The sequence below is a fragment of the Bufo gargarizans genome, chromosome 5 (genome assembly GCF_014858855.1).
Source record: "Bufo gargarizans isolate SCDJY-AF-19 chromosome 5, ASM1485885v1, whole genome shotgun sequence".
Lineage (NCBI taxonomy): Eukaryota > Metazoa > Chordata > Amphibia > Anura > Bufonidae > Bufo > Bufo gargarizans.
This window is the reverse complement of record NC_058084.1, coordinates 319587099-319607911: the sequence shown is the minus strand read 5'-3', so window position 1 is coordinate 319607911 and position 20813 is coordinate 319587099. Positions and strand designations below refer to the sequence as shown.

Here is a 20813-nt window from a genome sequence, read left to right as displayed (position 1 = left end):
AAGTGCTGCAGAATACGTGTTATATAAGTGTGTAAAATAAGTATCCTAGGGCATGAAGGCAAAGACTCCCAAAGTTTTATGCGCATCGATTTCGGATGTTTCATCCGAAGTCGATTTGCTCATCCTTAATTGGGGCACAAAGATGGCTGTTACTGTTCTGGGGGAAAAGCGAGTATTAACATTATTAATAATAATAGTCTTTTTTTTTGCCTCAAAACAGTAATAACAACTGCCTTTCTGCCCCCACATCATAAAAAATGTCCTTTTCTATTTATTTATTTATTTATTTATTATTTTCTAGAGCATTTTACTCTGTAGGGGGAATGCAAGCATTATTACTGTTGTTTTTATAGTTTGTGGCATTGTTTGGCATTATTAATTTTGGGGTGCTATTTATCTGGCTGTAGTATTTCAGGAATGCTGTCTGTGGGCCGTGTTTTGAGGGTCGTGGATAACTATGACACCATTATATTTAAAGTATATTATTTGGGGGAGTTGTGCAACACAGCAGGTACAATAATAAGTGGAAAGGGAGCGGTAACATGCACATAAATGGGGGTAGCGGCAGGGAAGGATGCTTGTGTAGAGGGTGGGTATGGGTGGGGAAGGTGCTGGAAAAGTTAGTGGTCAAGATGTCTGTGTTGCAAGCTCTGCAGAGACAAGTCATGCCTGGACAAGTTTGCCATGGCAGTCTGGGCCAAATGGAAATGACTGGAAAAGTGACCGACTCCAATCAGAGAAGTCAACTGTAAGCCAGTGGTCATGGTGTGGCGGTATTATTTGTGCCTTGTATAGTGGTATCATTGGTAATATTGGTCTTTGTATAGTGAGTTTTGTTTAGTAACAGTATGGAGGTAATAGTTAAAGGGGATGTCCGAGACTTATATACTGATAGTGGCACGCTGACACACAGGACTCTGTTGATCAGCTGTTTGAGAAAGCACCAGTAGTGCCGTGACCACCTCTCCACTTGGCCTAAGCCATGTCATGTTCATCGATCACGATTGGATGATTGCTGTGAGCGCCAGTGTCTTCTCAAACAGCTGATCTGCGGGGGTCCCGGGTTTCGGACCCCACCGATCAGATACTGATAACTATCCAGAGTATAGGTCATCAGTAGTAAAGACTCAGAAACCCATTTAATCATTGTATGGTAACATTTTGTCATGGTATAATTTGATATTACTATATGTACATACATAATTTATTTGTGTGGGTGGTGGAAATATACATAGAGGCTTGTGTCCCTGATATTAAGACCCTAACAATGCCCATAATGTGTCACAGTGATGACATCATAGGGGAGAGCGTGTTATTGAGATAATTGTAGGTTCTAGAAGTGGGATCCGCACCTTTCACACTTTAGTATGTGATATATTTGTGATAATGTCAGTACAATTATGTGGAATATGTTGGCTCTATATAAATAAAAAGTAATACATATTTGCTATAGGGGCTAATTTGCCACTGACTATGCCACGTGTTATGAGGTGTAATCAGGGGGTGCACCTAGCTTTTTTGCTGCCTGAGGAGAAAACTGAAACGGTGCCCCAACCCCCAATGCCAATTTCTTAACCTAACCCCTTCCCTCCAGACTTACTGTTAAAGACATGCTTGGAAAACATTAGATACAGCGCTACAGAACATACAAGGTAATACAGCGCCAAATACTGTGCCCACTGGGCTTCCCAATGCTATCCTGCAGAAACAGATAACTCCCCCCATCTGCTGCCCCCTCTTGCCCCTACCTGGTGCTGCCTGAGGCAATCGCCTCACTTCGCCTCATTGGTGGTGCACTCCTTTGTGTAATTTAGAAAGTATATTGGGTAGTCGAATTATTACAGATATTAAAGGGGTTGTCCAGGCGGAGGTCAGGCACCCTGCACCCCTGTTTATCAGCTGTACGAGGAGACTGCGCACGCAGTGCCGACGTGCCATCTTCCTCCTCTCTTCCTGTCCACCACTGCTATCTACGGCAAAGGCAATAGACAACAGCGGTGAACAGGAAGGGGGAAGGGAGACAGCACGTGAGCACTGCGCACACCGTCTCCTCATACAGCTGATCAGCAGGGGTGCAGGGTGTTGGACCCCCGCAGATCTGATATTGATGACCTATCCTGAGGTTTGGTCATCAATAGTAAAAGCCCGGACAACCCCTTTATTATCCTTTATAATTAGACTACACCCACACATTATGCAGTGCTATATACTGTATTTCACATTAGGGGATGTAATTTACACAATTGGAACATAAACAGTGATGGGACACAGGAGGAAAGGATAGCCAAATCATCAATACATTTAGACTTTATAAGGGAGACAGGGGAATGTATCATCCCCCCTATGCCAGTTCTCTGGCATAAAAAAAAGTTGCAAACCTTGTGTGACTTTTTAAACGCAACTGCTACAAAATTTTACGTTGCCCTCACCACTTTCCAAAAAGGGAGCATGGCAAGGTTGAGGAAGGAGCAGCCCCAGCAGTCCTGGCAAACATCTTCATTCATGCCAGTTTTCTGGCATGAATGAAGACATAAATCTACGACGTCTAGGAGGTTGTCGTAGATTTTCGTCTGGCGCATGGCCTGCTGGAGGATACACCAAACCTATAACGAGGCCTGCTCCTCTCGGGCATAAATTTGTCACCTCCTCTGGCTACACAGGATAAGTCAAGACTGGCGAAGACAACACCAGTCTTGATAAATGTCTCCCTATAACTTTACAATCGGTGCCCATTGCCCCTTGTATTGGGAGTGTAAGAGGGAAAAGCAGAGCTTACTCACCGCAGTACCGGTCCACAGGATCACACCCAGCTTATTTTCTTAGAGTCTTTATATATTTTATAGAGCAATTTTACAGTTCACCGTGTACTTTTGACATGTCTGGAGCTGGGCATATACCAGGTCTGTGACTTATGAATGTTAAACAAACATAAGCTGTATGTCAGCATTGCTATTCATGAATGTAATAGGTGTACTGCATTACATCAGCCGTCCAGCATGTATTGGAGGTGTTTATGCTATGAGGATGATGACGCCATTGAGTAGTAGTAGATGTGGGTAGGGAAGGGGAAATCTGAAACATACCTATATTTAAAATACATACATCATATATTTTATGTACATATGTACAATCATGAAGAGTCTGCCGAAGGGCTAATGCACAAAGGGGGTCATTTATTAAGCTTAAATACGTCGCCGGGTCTAGAAAAGTGGGAGTGGCGTTAAATGTAAGACAGCTAGGAAGTTTTCTTACATTTAGAGCTGGCACTGGATGCGCCGGTCTTAATAAATGTGCCCCAAAGTCTATATAGCCTCCATGTACCCTAAAAGGGTGTACAGGGTGCCATATATATGAAGATATCTTCCCCTAGTATGAGGCTATTACCCAGCATGCACATCTACATAAAGCAGGGATTTGTACCTACTACTGTATGTCTTACGCATTTTGTTAATTATATAGCCTTACTTTATAGATACCTTTAGCTATTTGAGATTATATTTTAAAGAGAATCTGTCAGCATGATCAACCCTATGAAGCCAGGTATACTGCCTAGTAGGGTTGATCATGCTGATTAAACAATACCTTCATTATGTTTCTACATGGATCTGGTGCTTCCCCAGCAAAGCAGATTCTGAATGCGCATGTGCCTATGTCACAACACTGAGAAGTGAAGCCTCTAGTGCCTCCACTTCTGGGTGTATGGTCATATCATCAGCGCATGGACAGTCAGAATCTGCACTGCCCAGAAAGCAGCAGATGCACTGTGCAAGCGCTAAGACAAAGAGCCACAGCGCAGGCACAAGAAGACAGGGTTAGATGAAATCTCTAGCTCTCTGCAATCCAGGGGAAAGAGGAGTGGCCATAACTGAGAAGTGGAACAGAACTGGTGCTCCGGGGCTCTGGCCATTACCTCGGTGCTCCAAGTACTTAATTTGCATATTAACACAAATGGGGATTGCTCAAGAACAGTGCAATGAAGAAACATAATGAAGATATCCTTTTAATCAAAATGATCAACCCTATCAGGCAGTATGCCTGGTTTATTATGGTTGATCATGCTGACAGATGCTCTTTAATGTTTCAATGTCAGGAATACATATGTATAAAATTAGTCTTCTCCTGACGTGTCCTCAAGCCACGAATTTTGGAATTTATTTTGTAAGTATGCCTATTGTAATATAAATAAGAAAATATGTATTATTACACTTTAATAAAATCACACAATCAATGAATTAAATTGGTTGGCAACTCCAATGACCTATTAGGGTGAATTTCCCAAAATGCTTCCTTTTCTGCGCATGGATTTCTGCAAGCCCCATTCAGATCAACAGGACAGTCACATACCTTTCTACAACAAATCTGGCACATGGTAATTTACCCTAAGGCTGGGTTCACACCTAAGCGTTTTACAGCGCGTTCCTACGCGCTGTAAAACGCACAACAGGCAAGAACCAATGATTCCCTATGGGAATGGTTCTCACCTGGGCGTTTTACAGCGCGTACGATCGCGCTGTAAAACGCCCGACGCTCAAACAAGTGCTTGAGCTTTTTTTTGGGCGTTTGTCGCGCGTTCCCGCACATAGAAATTCGGGAACGCGCGACAATGTGTGAAAGCCAGTCTCTGTATGCGCGATTGTAAACGCCCGTACAATCGCGCATACAGAGCTATGGTTTCAGTACGCTCAGGTCTGAACCCAGCGTTAGAGATTATGGATGTCATAGAGAGGATTATCCTTAAAGACACCCTCCATATTGAAAACCCAGCACATTTTTGCCCACTTCAATTGGTGCCATCTTATACTATATCGACTGCTGCAAGGGGAAATATGTGACCATCTTCAGCTTCTCTAATTGATGCTTCATGATTGTCAGGACAGCTTACTTTTGAGAACACATTGTTAAAATGGGAATATGACTCTAAAGCAAGGATTCTCAAGAAAGGCCCACTAAACAAGAGCCAATCAACTATCTATGGCCCTGCATCAGGGGGCATAAAAGAACCCATACAGATTAGGCCTATATGCTGATCTAGTTTCTATACAGTAGAACCGCGGAAAATGCAGAAATACCAGTTATTTTGCCTGTAAAATGGACCCTAAATTTAGAGTTAGATTAGACAGTATGAGCCTATGCAATATGATAAAGCATATTTTCCATGAATTAATTTTTTTAAACAATTTTCTATAATTTACCTGTGCCATGTATATGGGTATGTGTCATAGTAACAGAACAATGTTGTAAAATACAGTAACCTACAAAGCTATGCAAATATGAAATATATACTATAAAATAGCCAAATGTTGTCATCACATCTTATAACATAAGCATACCCTTGAGGAAAAAAACATCTAGAATACATGCCATTACCTAGCCAACAGTATTTTGGGGTGGGAAATGTCTCATCAGCTTCATCAAATATATGTACATTTGAATACTCTTTGGTTATGTCAAACAATTACTGTATGTCCAAAATTTGGACGAATGCATTCATCATTCTGTACCACTAAATTATGGGTCTACCAGTTTTAATAAATGATCTTGACTGCATGTGCACTCTTATCATCACAAATCACAGTTATACAGTGGGACTTTACCTTCACATATCTTCTGTTGCATGGCCTCCTTAATCCTGTCGATGGTGGTGTAGTCTTCTGCATACAGGACATAGTCAGTGGATGGAGAATTAGCAATTGCTACCAGTTCAGACTTGGTGATTTCAGAGCCAACTCCCACTGCAAACATAATAATATTTTGTGCTCTGGCTTCCGCCGCTATCTCCACCACATCATCCTGAGATTTGCCATCAGTAACTACAATGGCAATTTTGTTTTTGGCAAGATTTGTCCTTTGGGATGACGGAAAAACCTTCTCAGTTGAAAATTTTATTGCTCGTCCTGTCTGTGTATTTCCTCCCAAGTATTTCATACCTTTCAGCGCATTAATAAGTTGTTGATTTGTCCGATGTTGCCCAAGGGTAAATTCTAACCTTGGTAGATCACTGTATTGTACTACAGCCACCTGGGTGTAAGCAGGTCCAATGTCAAAGCTACTGGTTATGTTTATCAGCCAGTTCTTCGCAGTGTCAAAGTCAACGTATCCTACACTCCAGGACCCATCAACGATGAACACTAAATCGTTCACAGCAGTTCGGCAACCTGTCAACATATACAAACATGCTCAATTTAAGAGGAATGCACTTTCCCTAAAGGGACAATAGTCCTTCTCAATAAGACGTTTCATGTATGACAATTACGGTTTTCGACTATTACTACTACTACTACTACTACTACTACTACTACTACTACTACAACCACGGTTCCTCAGTGTTTGGTAAAAATTAGACTGTTTGACTTTACCTGGAAGTGATTCCAGGTCTACTGTGCTTCTACACTTTGTACATTGCATATGGTATGTACAGTACAGCCTATGAAATGGTAAGAGCAGTCCTTTTGTGACAGACGTGGATGGTCCCTCCCTGTATGACATGATCAGTCCATCGTTTCAATGGACAAAATGTAACACTTCATGTCTCCTGCGGCAGACACTGTGGGAGACATGAATGGCCAGCTACAGATTTTCCCAGTGATCACATCTGATTGCTGGTGCTTCTGAAGCCAGATCTTCTTGACGTTTGCCAGAATTCGCTTATTTTACAGTATAAGGGTCCATTGACACGGCTGTGCCTGTTTTGCATGTGCTCCCAGATCCATGTGGCCACACCGCAAAAGATAGGACATGTCCATGTTTTGAGGATCTGTGGTTTGTGATCCACAAAACAGACATGGTTGTGTGAATGGATGTTTAGAACATCTACACTGGAACAATAAGAGCCCCTAAATACATAAATTTGGTCTTGCATTTCTGATCACTAAAGACCTAAAAAATGCCCTAGAAAGCGCTTGTGTTTTTTCCTCCATACTGCATGAGTTTCTTTAATGACATTTTAGGCTACTTTCACACTAGCGTTCGATCGGATCCATTCTGAACGGATCCGATCATATTAATGCAGACGGAGGCTCCGTTCAGTACGGATCTGTCTGCATTAATAACTTAGAAAAAATTCTAAAAATTAGAAAAAAAGTGTGAAAGTAGCCTGCGCGGATCCGTTCAGACTTTCAATGTAAAGTCAATGGGGGACGGATCCGCTTGAAGATTGAGCCATATAGTGACATCTTCAAGCAGATCCGTTCCCATTGACTTACATTGTAAGTCTGAACGGATCCGCTCGCCTCCGCACGGCCAGGCGGACAGCAGCGTTCAGCTGTCCGCCTGTCCGTGCGGAGGCGAGCGGAGCGGAGGCTGAACGCCGCCAGACTGATGCAGTCTGAGCGGATCCGCTCCATTCAGACTGCATCAGGGCTGGACGGAGGCGTTCGGGTCCGCTCGTGAGCTCCTTCAAACGGAGCTCACGAACGGACCTATGAACGCTAGTGTGAAAGTAGCAGTGATGTTTTTTTTTGTTTAAAACAAACGCTTGGATTGTGGTTTTAGGTGTTTTTCCTACAGAGAAAGACATAGTATAAGCCATAGCTTCAACATGCTGCATTATTTAAAGAAAAACACCAGAGACAATAAACGCCGCCAATTTAAAAAAAAATAAACAAAAAAAAAAGATTGTGTGTACTGCAATTTGCGGCCCCCAATGCATGGGCAACATCCGTGCAGCGGCCGGGACCGATCGAGACCCATTCAACTTAAATGGGTCCGTGATCCGTCCGCAGCGTAATTTTTTTTTTTAATATGTTCAAATGGGTCCGCATCCGTGATGCAGGGAGCACATGGCCGGTGCCCGCATATTGCGGACCCGCTGTTTGCGGGCCACAATAGGGCCATGGCCGGTCAACGGCCATGTGCATGAGGCCTTTATCTTACTGATGATAATGTGGCTTAAATAAGTGTTTATGACCTCTTAGAGATAGGGTTATCAGATGACCAGCACAAAGTGAAAGTAAAAAGTACAATTCACGCAGCTAGACAAACAGTTAACCCTATGTGACAGAACGGCTCAATATTTTAAATAAAGACCAATTGAATTTGAATTATTTTTTTTGCCCAAAATGAGTAAAATGCTATCATAAAAGTTTTTTGCCTCCGAAGCTATACATAGCCTTTAAACTAACATCTGAAGCCAGTAAAAGCACACAAGCACCGAAAAAAAATGCAAAATACTTATAGATCATTCCATCCTAACAAATTAAATAGGGCAAGATATATTAAATACAGTATAAAAATAAAATTTTGCTTTACTTTGTGCGGTCGTATTCTTTTTATGCTGAATTTCCTCAAGACAATTACATTTTGATAGCTTTAGCCAGAACCAATACAGCAAACAGTATCTCTATTGAAATAAAGGAGTTGGCTTCCAAATTGCTAACACCCTCCTAATTACACAGATCTACTGTCATGAAGTTGTAATTATACTTTTTCAGTAATCTCTGAACTTTTGCTTTGGAGGGTCGTATTTGTTTTTACAGAACTAAATACCAGACTTCAGCCAGCCAAAAACAACTGGACAGTCATAAAATGACCTTTTAGGAGAAAACACAAAAATTTATACCTATGAGTAAATTGCTTAAAGTGAATTAAGGAGAGAGGGCTCTGCTATTTTGCATATGACATCACCCACAATTTATTTACTAATGGAAATAATTATTGCTAACAAAAATGTCTTATGCTAGGAACCAAGTAGATATTGGTTATAGGAGAAGTTAGAGTATGTCTAACTTTGGACAGGCAGCACTATATACAACATTTTAAATTATTGTCCAGTGGCCCTTTGCATTTGAGCCCTACATTTTACATATACACTAGGAAAGGCTCCCAGCATATACATAAAACTTACCTATAAAGCTCCATTCACCAAACAGAGGTCTGAAACTGAGGGTAAAGGTGCTGGACTGGCCAAGCATGTCTCCAGACCCAAACCCTATTGAGCATTTGTGGGGCATCCTCAAATGGAAAGTGGAGGAGCGCAAGGTCTCTAAGGGCTCTTTCACACTTGCGTTGTCCGGATCCGGCGTGTACTCCATTTGCCGGAAGTGCCCGCCGGATCCGTAACACCGCAAGTGAACTGAAAGCATTTGAAGACTGATCCGTCTTCAAAATGCTTTCAGTGTTACTATGGCACCCAGGACGCTATTAAAGTCCTGGTTGCCATAGTAGTAGTGGGGAGCGGGGGGAGCAGAATACTTACCGCCCGTGCGGCTCCCGGGGCGCTCCAGAATGACGTCAGAGCGCCCCATGCGCATGGATGACGTGCCATGCGATCACGTCATCCATGCGCGTGGGGCGCCCTGACGTCACTCTGAAGCACCCCGGGAGCCGCATGGACGGTAAGTATACTGCTCCCCCGCTCCCCACTACACTTTACCATGGCAAACAGGACTTTAGCGTCCTGGTAGCCATGGTAACCATTCAGAAAAAGCTAAACGTTGGATCCGGTAATGCGCCGAAACAACGTTTAGCTTAAGGCCGGATCCGGATCAATGCCTTTCAATGGGCATTAATTCCGGATCCGGCCTTGCAGCAAGTGTTCAGGATTTTTGGCCGGAACAAAAAGCGCAGCATGCTGCGGTATTTTCTCCGGCCAAAAAACATTCCGGTCCTGAACTGAAGACATCCTGATGCATCCTGAACGGATTTCTATCCATTCAGAATGCATGGGGATAATCCTGATCAGGATTCTTCCGGCATAGAGCCCCGACGACGGAACTCTATGCCGGAAAAGAACAACGCAAGTGTGAAAGAGCCCTAAGATCCACCAGCTTTGTGAGGAGTAAAGGGGATCCCAGTGGCAACCTGTGAAGCTTTAGTGAACTCCATGCCCAATAGAGTTAAGGCAGTAATGGAAAATAATGGTGGCCACACAAAATATTGACACTTTGGGTATACTTTGGCCTTTTTCACTTAGGGGTGTACTCACTTTTGCTGCCAGAAGTTTAATGGCTGTGTGTTGAGTTATGTTGAGGGCACACCAAATTTACATGGATACAAACTGTACACAGACTACTTTACATTGTATCAAAGTGTCATATCCTCAGTGTTGTCCCATGAGAGGATATGATAAAATATTTACAAGAATCTGATCGGTGTACTCACTTTTGTAAGATATTGTACTTCTCTATTCATTCCTATTGGACTGACATTGAGGTTCCCATAGGAATTCATAGAGAAAATGTCTTCCTGTCCACATGTAAAATGCTGTGTTATTTGGAAAGTCAAAGTGCTGGTCACATAACACAGCTGAGGATCAGAAGTGAGGTTATAACTCACAAGTGCAGTCTCCAGTAAGAAAATCACCTTCACTACACCATGGATCTTTCTAACAGGTCAGAGAATAAAAATGCTTGTGGGAGCGCTTTTTTAAAGTGTGCTTCATGAATATTATAACGTATGGTAGGTATTTATCTTTTTTGTTAAGTCTGTAGCACAATCCAGTACGGTTTGCAGTGCCTTAATGGAGAAAATTAGTGCAGAATTGATGGGTGTTTAATTTTCTGGGTTGTAAGATCTTCAGTACTGCGCTCTTGTACTACACTCTATTCTTAGGGCTCATTCACACGGCCGTATGAACGGATCCGCACCCGTTCCGCAATTTTGCGGAAGGTCTGCGGATTCATTCATTTCTATGGGCCCTCAAAAGATGCGGATAGCACACCATACCGCGGCTCTGCAGAAAAGATAGAACATGTCCTATTCTTGTCCACGGACAAGAATAGACATTTTCTTTTATGGTTGCGGCCATGTGCGGAACGCACATGGCCGGTATCCGTGTTTTGCAGAGCCACAAAGCACTACGGTCATCTGAATGAGCTCTTAGTGTACAGCTGGAATGCAACTTACGTTACAAAAGAGAAAATGAAAAGGCTCAGTGGATTTACAGGACTATATTCCGTTTGTGTGTCATCCGTTTTTCGTGTCTCAGAGAAATGGACTGCACGTGAATGGCATCCTTGTGTTGTCTGTTTTTTTTTGCCGACCCATTAACTTGAATGGGTGAGTAGTGCATGCAGTGATTTTCTTTACACGGACTGATGGTCCATGTGGAAAATCAGACATGTGGATTGGCCCATTAACTATAATGTGTCAGTGTTCAGTCCCTGTGCTCTCCGTTATACACTCAGATATGAACATCGCTTCTCTGAATAGGCCCTAAAGTGAACAAATCAAGAAAATAAATCTCCTACAGAAACTAGAATGAGTAGCAGATATAGGAGTCATGCAATAATCTGAAAACAAATAAGACCCCAAGCAAAAATATATACAAAACTACTCAAAAACATCTCCAAATGGCAGGCAGCCATCCTGTGTGTTATGCTTAGTGCAGGGCCTAAGAGGGGAGGTCGAGATTCAAGCAGCACCAAAGAGTGAATCCCTGTGCACCATCCCCTCAGACCTGGCACTAGGCATAACCCAGATATCACATCACTAAAACATATATTTTAACACTAGAGGCAGAAGGTGCATACCTGCTTGAGTATTTTCATCTTCATCATCATCATCATCTATATCTTGTCCACATATACACTCTGTGAGTATTATGATTGTAAGAACATTAAGTGCCCAAGTAGATTTCATTGTAGACTGGATTGTTGCTTGAAGTGATCTGTAGGAAAACCATACAATCAACAATGCAAATTTGAATAAACGGTGGAGGGTATTTTTCAGACTTTTTGAAGTTTTATGGTTAGATTATTAACTGGACAGCACCATCTGATGTACAGTAGGTTCAGCCTTACAGGGGAGGAATTATCCTTGTCAATTTTCTGTTGTCTATCTATTGTTAGCTCTGTCTTGAGTTGAAGACATGGGTAACCTGGGACAGACTTCTTAAACCATGTCTTACCCCACCTCAACTAATGGAGGTGTTGAACCTATAGCATTATAACATTTGTTTTGTAAGTGTATAACTAAAAAACTCTTGGAATTACAGGCACATAGGGGGGCAATTATCAAGACATGCGTTCCCATATGCTAGTCTTTATCCCCATGCGCTGGAGTAAGATGCATAGATGCCTCTAACCAGGGCCGTATTTAATATTGATTGGACCCTGTGCAAGAATTAACTTGGGCCCCCTGGATCCCGCCCTAGCATGCAATCACGCCCTCCTCCACAACACGCAAAAAAAATAAAATCCACACACCTCGTAGAGTACAGTGAATGACTATAAATACTTCCAGTTCTGAAGACTCCAGCGGCTCAGGATCAGTGCTCTGGGCAGCTGGGCTCAGGCTGGAAGTGGGCACCGCTCTGCAGGAAGGAGATCAGGGCTAGGCTCACCCTAGTGTTACAGTGCACCCCAGCACCCCACAGTATGCAGTATAGCACCCTATAGTATACAGCACCACACAGTATGCAGTATAGCACCCTATAGTATACAGCACCACACAGTATGCAGTATAGCCCCCTATAGTATGGTTTTCTGACCCCTTTCCCCCCAGTAAGGCAAAAACTGTGCACATTTCAGAGTGGTCTTTTAATGTGGGCAGTCTAAGGCACACCTGTGCAATATTCATGCTCTCTAATCAGCACCTTGATATGCCACACCTGTGAGGTGGGATGGAGTATCTCAGTGCTCACTAGTGATGAGCGGCAGGGGGAATATTTGAATTTGTGATATTTCACAAATATTTGGGAGAATATTCGCTATATATTCACGAATTCGAGAATTCGTTATCTCTAATCATTATTTTCTTGATTGCGGAAATCGTCAATTGAAAGATTTGCAATAGAAATTCGCATTACGAAAATTTGCAATCAACACTACTCCTAAAGTCAAAGATATTGCAGACTTCTCATTGGCCCACAAGCTAGAAGCAGGGAGGGATCATGTGTACTAATTTAAAAAAAATCTCGAATATTCAAAATTATGAATATATATCACTATATTCTAAATATTCACAAATTCTCGAAGTACCGATATTCACGATAAAAATTCGCAAATTGAATATTCGTGATGAACACTAGTGCTCACTAGCACAGATTTAGACAGATTTGTGAACAATATTTGAGAGTAATGGGTCTTTTGTGTATGTAGAAAATGTTTCAGATATTTGAGTTCAGCTCATGCAAAACGGGAGCAAAACCAAAAGTGTTGCGTTTATATTTTTGTTCAGTGTATGTACTATAACTTACAAGAGCAAGTTACAGTAAATCTGGTGTGCCATGATAGGCTCTGCCCATCCAACTAAGCCCCACCCCTTTCATAGACACTTTAGAAAATGGCAAAAAGCTAATCAAGTCACAAAATATGGTACAAATATTGAGTTCTCCATAATTTGCAACTTTTTAACATCATAATAGTTGTTTAGATAGCATGATAAATGCCCCTCATAGTTCTATCACTTTATAAATCACTAGTCAGACTGCAGATAGAGTATGGAGTACAATGTTGGGCAGAAGGAAGACATAGTGTCACGAAAAGTAGGGAAGAGTGCATCCCTGAAATCCACCTGCACCTCTATCCCTACCTACTTGCACGACCCGTCCTAACTGACGGCGTACAACTTGGCGGCAGTCCCTAGCTTATATACATGCAGGGGTCTAAAGATGATAAGAGGAAAAACCGTGAACAGAGTTAGGGAAGCAAAAGTCAAAGCCAGGAGGTCACACAGGTACACAGGGAAAAACACCACAACAAGGTCAATACAATCTAAAGTCAGAAGTTGAGGTCAAAAACAGAGCCAAGGTCAAAACACACAGAGTACACAATATAACAATATGCTGGTGTGGGTAGCAAGACCAATCATAGGCAACCTGTGGTCAGCAGGATGCCTGCTTAAATAACCCCTACAGGTGAGTCACGTGACGTGGCCAGCGTCACGTGACTCGTATTGTGGATAATACAACTGAGCGCTGATTCATTATTATCGGCGCTCAGATCCCCTGCTGCTCGTTGTCTAGGGGACGGAGGACGCCAACCACGTCCTCGCTCCGCTATATGCGCGGGAATGTCGGCCGCGCTGTGAAGGAAGAGCGCGCCGCCGGCTCCCCGTGACACATAGCAGAGTTAGAGAGAGTTCGAAGGTGGGCCAAATTATTTATGGAATGGGTGGTCAAAACTATGGCTATTTAGTTTAGAAAAAAGTTGGCAGAGAGAAGGCCTAATAACTATGTATTAATATATCAAAGGTCAATACTGAGATTTCCTCCATGATCTATTTATTACTAAGACTGTGACTGTGACAAAGGGACATCCTCTACGTCTAGAGGAAAGAAGGTTTCTCCATCAACATAGAAGAGGATTTTTACGGTAAGAGCAGTGAGACTATGGAACTCGCTGCCTGAGGAGGTGGTGATGGTGAGTACAATAAAGGAGATGTATTTCTGGAGTGTAATAATATTACAGGTTATAGTTACTAGATTTCTGGAGAAGAGTCGTTGATCCAGGGAATCATTCTGAAAGAAAGGAAATGGCTTTTGCTCTATAAGGGTTTTCTGCCTTCCTCTAGATAAACTATGCGGGGTAATAGGTTGAACTGGATGAGGTATGTCTTTTTTTCATGTTTACAAACTATGTTACTATGTTACTTCAGTGCAGAGGTGTCTTGAACCCATTGTTCTAGAAAGAATCAAGATAATGATAGACGCTGATCATTTTCAAAGCCACCCAATGAAACTAGGTGTACCCTGTCCAGTCAACAAAATGCTATCCTGTCAGAAAATGTACTGAAAATGGGCATTATCAAATTCTCTTTATAAATTGTCCATAATTACACCTGTTGTTCCACAAATCTAGATGCCGTCCCTGAATAAACCTATTTAAACAGGGATTTTAAGTGAGAAATAGACATGGCCAATATCAATGAATCTTTTCACTTTCTCAGCAAGTACTTTTAAAAGAATTAGAGTATGATTCATGGTTATATTGCTGGATGAATTCTAGGATAGCCTGGGGTGGTAACAAAGACCATCAATTCAATTTACATTCCCAGAGGTTCCCAGAAAACCTTTCAGCTTCTTGCAGTTTTATTGGTGTGGGCATTGAAGTCCTCTACTCTAGGTTATTGACTGATTTATGGTGGAGGGTTAGAGGTTACCACAACTCATTGTTTCAGGCCACCTCTATCAGTACACAAGCTAGAGCCTGTCCATCCATAGTCTGAAGACCATTATCAAAATGTCTGATTTTGCTATAAACACCTAGTTCGAAAAGATTTCTGCTGATATTGATATGTATTAAAGATCATATTTAGCAATTTTTTACTTTTTTTAACCTTTTTATTTTAAGCCAGAAAGACCTGTGCAGAACCAGTATGGGGGCTCATTGCAATCCAATAGCTAGTTTGTCAAGTGTAAGGGGACCATCATAGAGCTCTTCTCTCTTGGTTCCCTAACAGTTCTTTCACCAATGGGACATTGGCACCAATAATGGCAAAATACTCCATACACAAAAATATGTGGAGAAAAAACATATTCGCCTGCCTTCTACCAGTTGAGGTATGTCTTCTGCATGTTAGTAACCATAAAACTGCCAAAGTGCCAAAAATGGGCACTAATAACTCTACCTAGACAACTTGGCTGAATAGTGTGTGTAAATCTAGCCTAAAAGACTCATTGTTTTAGCCTCCATTCATACCTGGGATGAAAAGATGTGGATGCCACAAGAGCATGTCCTCATTTTTTATCCATTAATAAACAAGAAATATAACACTAGTTTTGGTATCGCCCCATCACTCCTGACATGTCTGTTTTAGTAACTTCTTGCATTCCCTATGCAAATATAATGGAGCGAACCATACTGATAAATTCAGTGTGGTGAGCCATGATGACATGGCACCTAACATTACAGTTAATATGTTGATTATATTATTTACTTACCTATGTGAAGAATGGGTTAACCCAGATGCTGTGGGTGCTTGCGCTGATATCTTCAAATTTGATTGGAGATCACTTTAACTGCCAGTTTGAGAACCTATAAAAGAACAGAAAATAACGATTTTGGCTCATTCACGTAAGTATTTTTCAAGAGACAGACCTGCGTTCATCTGTGTCATGGAAGATCTGTTGAAACAACTTATTTTCAGAGCAGAAAGCAAAGGGGGAGAAGAATGGCTGAGGAAGTGCTTACAGCAAGGACCGGACCAGCAAGAAGAGCTTCTTTTATCTTCTAATCCCGTCTGCTGCGCAGTACCTGGCGCGAGCGCCGAACTGATCGATCCTCCCTGCGATAATTTTTTGCGCATGCGCGAAAAACCTGAGACCCGCTCGCCGATTAAAAAACGTCAGCGGAGAGACAAGAGGGCATATTCCCCTTCACAATATGCGCCTCCTTCTAAGACCAAGAAAACCAACTTATCTTCAAGCCGAGCCAGCAGGAAAATTCAACGGCGTCATTTTCAACAGCATTCAACTGTCACTCAGGAGCCATCACCTGCTTCAACAGTTGATCATCCTCCTACATCATCTGCTTCTGGTGAGCTGAATTATAACTTTTTAAGTGACTGCAAACCGCAGGGCACTATTAATCAAGAGATTAATTCACTTGACATTGATTCTTCTAAATTGAAGATTCAGTTGTTTGATGAATTTTTACTTTACCTATCTAAAAAGGATGAGTCACCAAAAAATGTTTGGTCTGGATTAGCAGATGTCAGTCAAGTTAATACCCTTAATAGTCTGACTGCTGCTAATTCAACCATTCAACCGTTCACTAATGTACCTAAAATGTCCAATATTAACCCTGAAATGGCAGTAATTCCTGAGCTTGAATTTAACTCAGGTATAAAAGAGACATCTGTTAAAGAAGTTCTGGCGTGTCAAATTTCTCCATTAGGGTTTCATTTACCCTTGAGCGTGAAAGAAAAAATTTGGAGAAAAGAATATGTTGAAATTTTTTCTCTTCTTCCTTCATCTAGTGAGAATTTAAAAAGTGAATTATTGAAAGACAAAAAATCAGATTCTGAAGAAAATAGAAAATTACACCAGAAATCCTTTTTTAACTGACTGCAAGCATTTAATATATACGCAGCAGTTTTGGGTGAAAAATTTCCTAGTCTTTGTACTGGTTTAATTTACCATGTAGATACTATTTTGGAGGCATATAGAAATTTTGGCGGAATGGGTTGGTGTCTGTATGACGAATCCTTTCGTCAGAAACTTGCAGTATATCCGAATCTAAATTGGGGTAGTAAAGATGTCGGGCTTTGGTTGAATTTAATGCTCCCTAACAAAAACAATCTTTTTCGTCAACCCAATTTCATTAACGTCAAAAAAGGTATCTGTTTCGCATTTAACGAGTCGCATTGCAGATGGCAACATAATTGCAAATACCGACACGAGTGTTCTTTCTGTGCCGGTTCTCATTCAGCCTCAAAATGTTTTAAAAAACAAGGTATTCACTTCCCAATTTCTAACAAGGAAATTCAATCGTTTAAACAAGGTGACTCCGCTGAATTTGCCAATAATAATTCAGTGGCTAGGTCATTACCCAAACATTCAGATGGCTAATTTATTAATTGACAGTTTTACCAATGGGTTTTTCATACCTGAATTTGTGGGTCCAGGTTGCATTCTAGTTGAAAATGCGTTATCTGTAAAACAAAATATTGACATTGTTAAAGAAAAAATTGAATCTGAAATTTTGGCAGGTAGGATTGCTGGTCCCTTTGATTCTCCCCCCTTCTTGAATTTTCGTATATCTCCTTTAGCTTTAGTTCCTAAAAAAGAACCAAATTCTTTTCGTCTTATTCACAATTTATCTTATCCTAAATTCAGTTCCTTAACGATGAGATGGAAAAAAATAAAGCCAGTGTGAAATACTCCTCATTTGATCAAGCTTTGTCTTTTTTACAAAAAGCAGGCCGCAATTCTCTTCTTGCCAAAGCTGACATTAAATCTGCTTTCAGACTACTACCTATAAACCCCATCGGTTATAATTCTTTGGGTTTTTATTTTCTCGATAAATTCTTTTATGATATGGCCCTTCCCATGGGATTCACCCTATCTTGCTTTTATTTTGAGGCGTTTTCAACTTTTCTACACTGGGTTATGGATATTCACTCAGGTAGTGGATTTTTACTACATTATCTCGATGACTTTTTATTTATAGGTCGTGTAGATTCGGATGATTGTATGAATCTTCTGAATAGATTCATTGGTATAGCTAAATATTTCTGCATTCCATTAGCTGTAGATAAAACTGTCTATCCTACTACGAATCTCAAGTTTTTGGGCATAGATATAAATACAGTAACAATGGAATTTAGCATACCAATGGAAAAAATCCAGAATACTGTTCAACAATTAACTCGCATATCCGGAAAAGAAAAAATTACGCTTAAACAACTTCAGTCTCTTTTAGGTTCTCTTAATTTTATTTCTCGTGTGATTCCCATGGGAAGGGTCTTTTCTAAAAGATTGTATGCTGCCACATCAGGTAAGTCCTCACCTCGATCCCATATTCGCATCACCAAACAACTAAAGGATGACATTTCAGTTTGGTTGCAATTTTATGTGAATTTAACGGTCACACCATTTGGCAGGAAGAGTTTGTTGGCTCAGACACCTTGTCTCTTTATACAGATGCGTCTGGTGCTATTGGATATGGTGCTTATTTTGACAACTTTTGGTCTGCCGAACGTTGGCCTTTAAATTGGATTACTAATAACAAGTACTCAAAAAATTTGGTTTTTCTAGAATTATTTCCAGTTCTAGTTTCTCTAACAATTTGGTCCTCAGTGTTTCAGAATAAGAGAATTCTGCTAAGGTCGGACAATATGGGAGTAGTTTTTTCCATAAACTGTTTAACTTCAAAGTCTCCGTTAGTTTCTTCATTATTGCGTAAGATAGTTTTTCAATGTCTAAAATTTAACATTTGGATAAAAGCTAGATTTATTTCTGGGAAAACTAATTATATTGCTGATTATTTGTCCCGACAGCGCTTCAAGGAATTCTTCTTAATGACACCTCGAGCTTCCCGAATGGGAATTCCTTGTCCAACTCATCTTTGGGAGATATCAGAGGATTAACTAATGAACTTAATTTTGGTTCATTAGCCAAGAATACATGGGCAGCATATTCTGCCGCATGGTTGGATTGGAAGCTTTTCTGCATATCTCAAAAAATTTCTTACATTGATTTTAATTTAGGGAATTTTATCAAATTTATTATATATCTTTACAACAACGGTTTACAAGCCGATTCTATTTCTAAAAAATTATCGGGCATTTCTTTTTTCTTTAAATTAAAAGGCGAAAGCTCTATTCTGAATAATTTTATCATTAAACTAATGATTAAAGGTATCAAAAGAAAGTCAGTCCACAATGTTAAGACCAGCCCTTTATCTATTGAATTGTTACAAAAGGTCATATGTAATTTAGTATTAGTTTGTTCTTCGGAATATGAAACCAATTTATTTTCTGCAGCATTTTCTATAGCTTTCTTTGCTGCTCTAAGATTAAGCGAGATTGCTGCAGACAATAAAATCTCAAATCCCCCATTATTGATATAGGACCTTCAAAAGTTGTATGGATTTTTGGTGATGAACTGATTCAATTGGCTGAGAGAAGATCTGCTTTTAGACATTCTACTGTTAATTTAGGTTATTCAGCAGAATTTTCCATAAACTGGTTTTCCTTTGCTGACCTTAAAATTTCTGATATCTTCAAGAATGTCAGCCTTATATATTCAAAAATGTCGAAACCTGACCTGTTTATTTTACATATTGGCTCGTTTGATTTGGGAAAAATCAAAACGCATTTGTTAATTTATGAATTAAAAGAATTGTTATGTAAAATATGCTACTTACTTGATGGTGTTGTACTCGTATTTTCTGACATCATCCCAAAATTTTCTTGGTTCAATTCTGAGTTATCCTTTCTGGAAACAATTAGGAAAAGAATTAATAAAAAAAATGGAGATTTATTTGAAGGAAATTGGTCATGGCAATTACAGACATGTTGAATTAGAAGGATTCGTTAGAGGACTTTACCAAGAAAAGGATGATCAGCTTTCTGATATTGGATGTGATATATTCATTTCAGATTTGCAGAACATAATTGATAATGGTTTTTATTAAAGGCTTGCAATGTTTATTGGGCCACTTGTTTTTATGTGGCGTTGTGGGGTTAAGTCACTCTCTGAGTGGACTGAGTGTTATATGGTTTATTGGTTTAAATATTTACTTATTTATATTTGAGAATAAATTGGATTAACCAGATTATAATTAATTGGTTAAGTAATAAGCATTGCGGCCTTTAATTACCCAACTAAATAAATAAAGATATTTGCTTAAATTCTATTTTGAGTGATGATTTATTCTATTTTGTGAATTGGAGCGTATGACATCATGGAGCGAACCATACTGATAAATTCAGTGTGGTGAGCCATGATGACATGGCACCTAACATTACAGTTAATATGTTGATTATATTATTTACTTACCTATGTGAAGAATGGGTTAACCCAGATGCTGTGGGTGCTTGCGCTGATATCTTCAAATTTGATTGGAGATCACTTTAACTGCCAGTTTGAGAACCTATAAAAGAACAGAAAATAACGATTTTGGCTCATTCACGTAAGTATTTTTCAAGTTCCCTCCCTCCCTTCCCTATTTATTTTGTCGCTTTGCTTATTGACGGGGGTTAAGTCACTCTCTGAGTGGACTGAGTGTTATATGGTTTATTGGTTTAAATATTTACTTATTTATATTTGAGAATAAATTGGATTAACCAGATTATAATTAATTGGTTAAGTAATAAGCATTGCGGCCTTTAATTACCCAACTAAATAAATAAAGATATTTGCTTAAATTCTATTTTGAGTGATGATTTATTCTATTTTGTGAATTGGAGCGTATGACATCATCCTGGAG

At 40.3% G+C, this 20813-nt stretch overlaps 1 protein-coding gene and 1 long non-coding RNA gene across 2 annotated transcripts in view; both read right to left on the bottom strand.

Annotated features, from left to right (window-relative positions):
- LOC122939434 (collagen alpha-1(XXI) chain-like) overlaps positions 1 to 13167 on the bottom strand; it is a 99704-nt gene extending 86537 nt beyond the window's left edge. The window contains exons 1-3 of the mRNA XM_044295501.1: positions 13136 to 13167; positions 11469 to 11605; positions 5595 to 6155 (exon numbers count right to left, since the gene is read on the bottom strand). Of these exons, the coding sequence (XP_044151436.1) occupies positions 5595 to 6155; positions 11469 to 11605; positions 13136 to 13167 (730 nt within the window). The remainder of the gene's footprint in view (positions 1 to 5594; positions 6156 to 11468; positions 11606 to 13135) is intronic.
- Positions 13168 to 15735: 2568 nt separating this feature from the next.
- LOC122938561 lies at positions 15736 to 20442 on the bottom strand. The gene is made up of 4 exons (XR_006390035.1): positions 20384 to 20442; positions 19749 to 19819; positions 17488 to 17532; positions 15736 to 15914 (listed from the first exon to the last, which is right to left on the bottom strand). It is a non-coding gene; the product is annotated as an uncharacterized LOC122938561 (long non-coding RNA).
- Between the last annotated feature and the right edge of the window lie 371 nt (positions 20443 to 20813).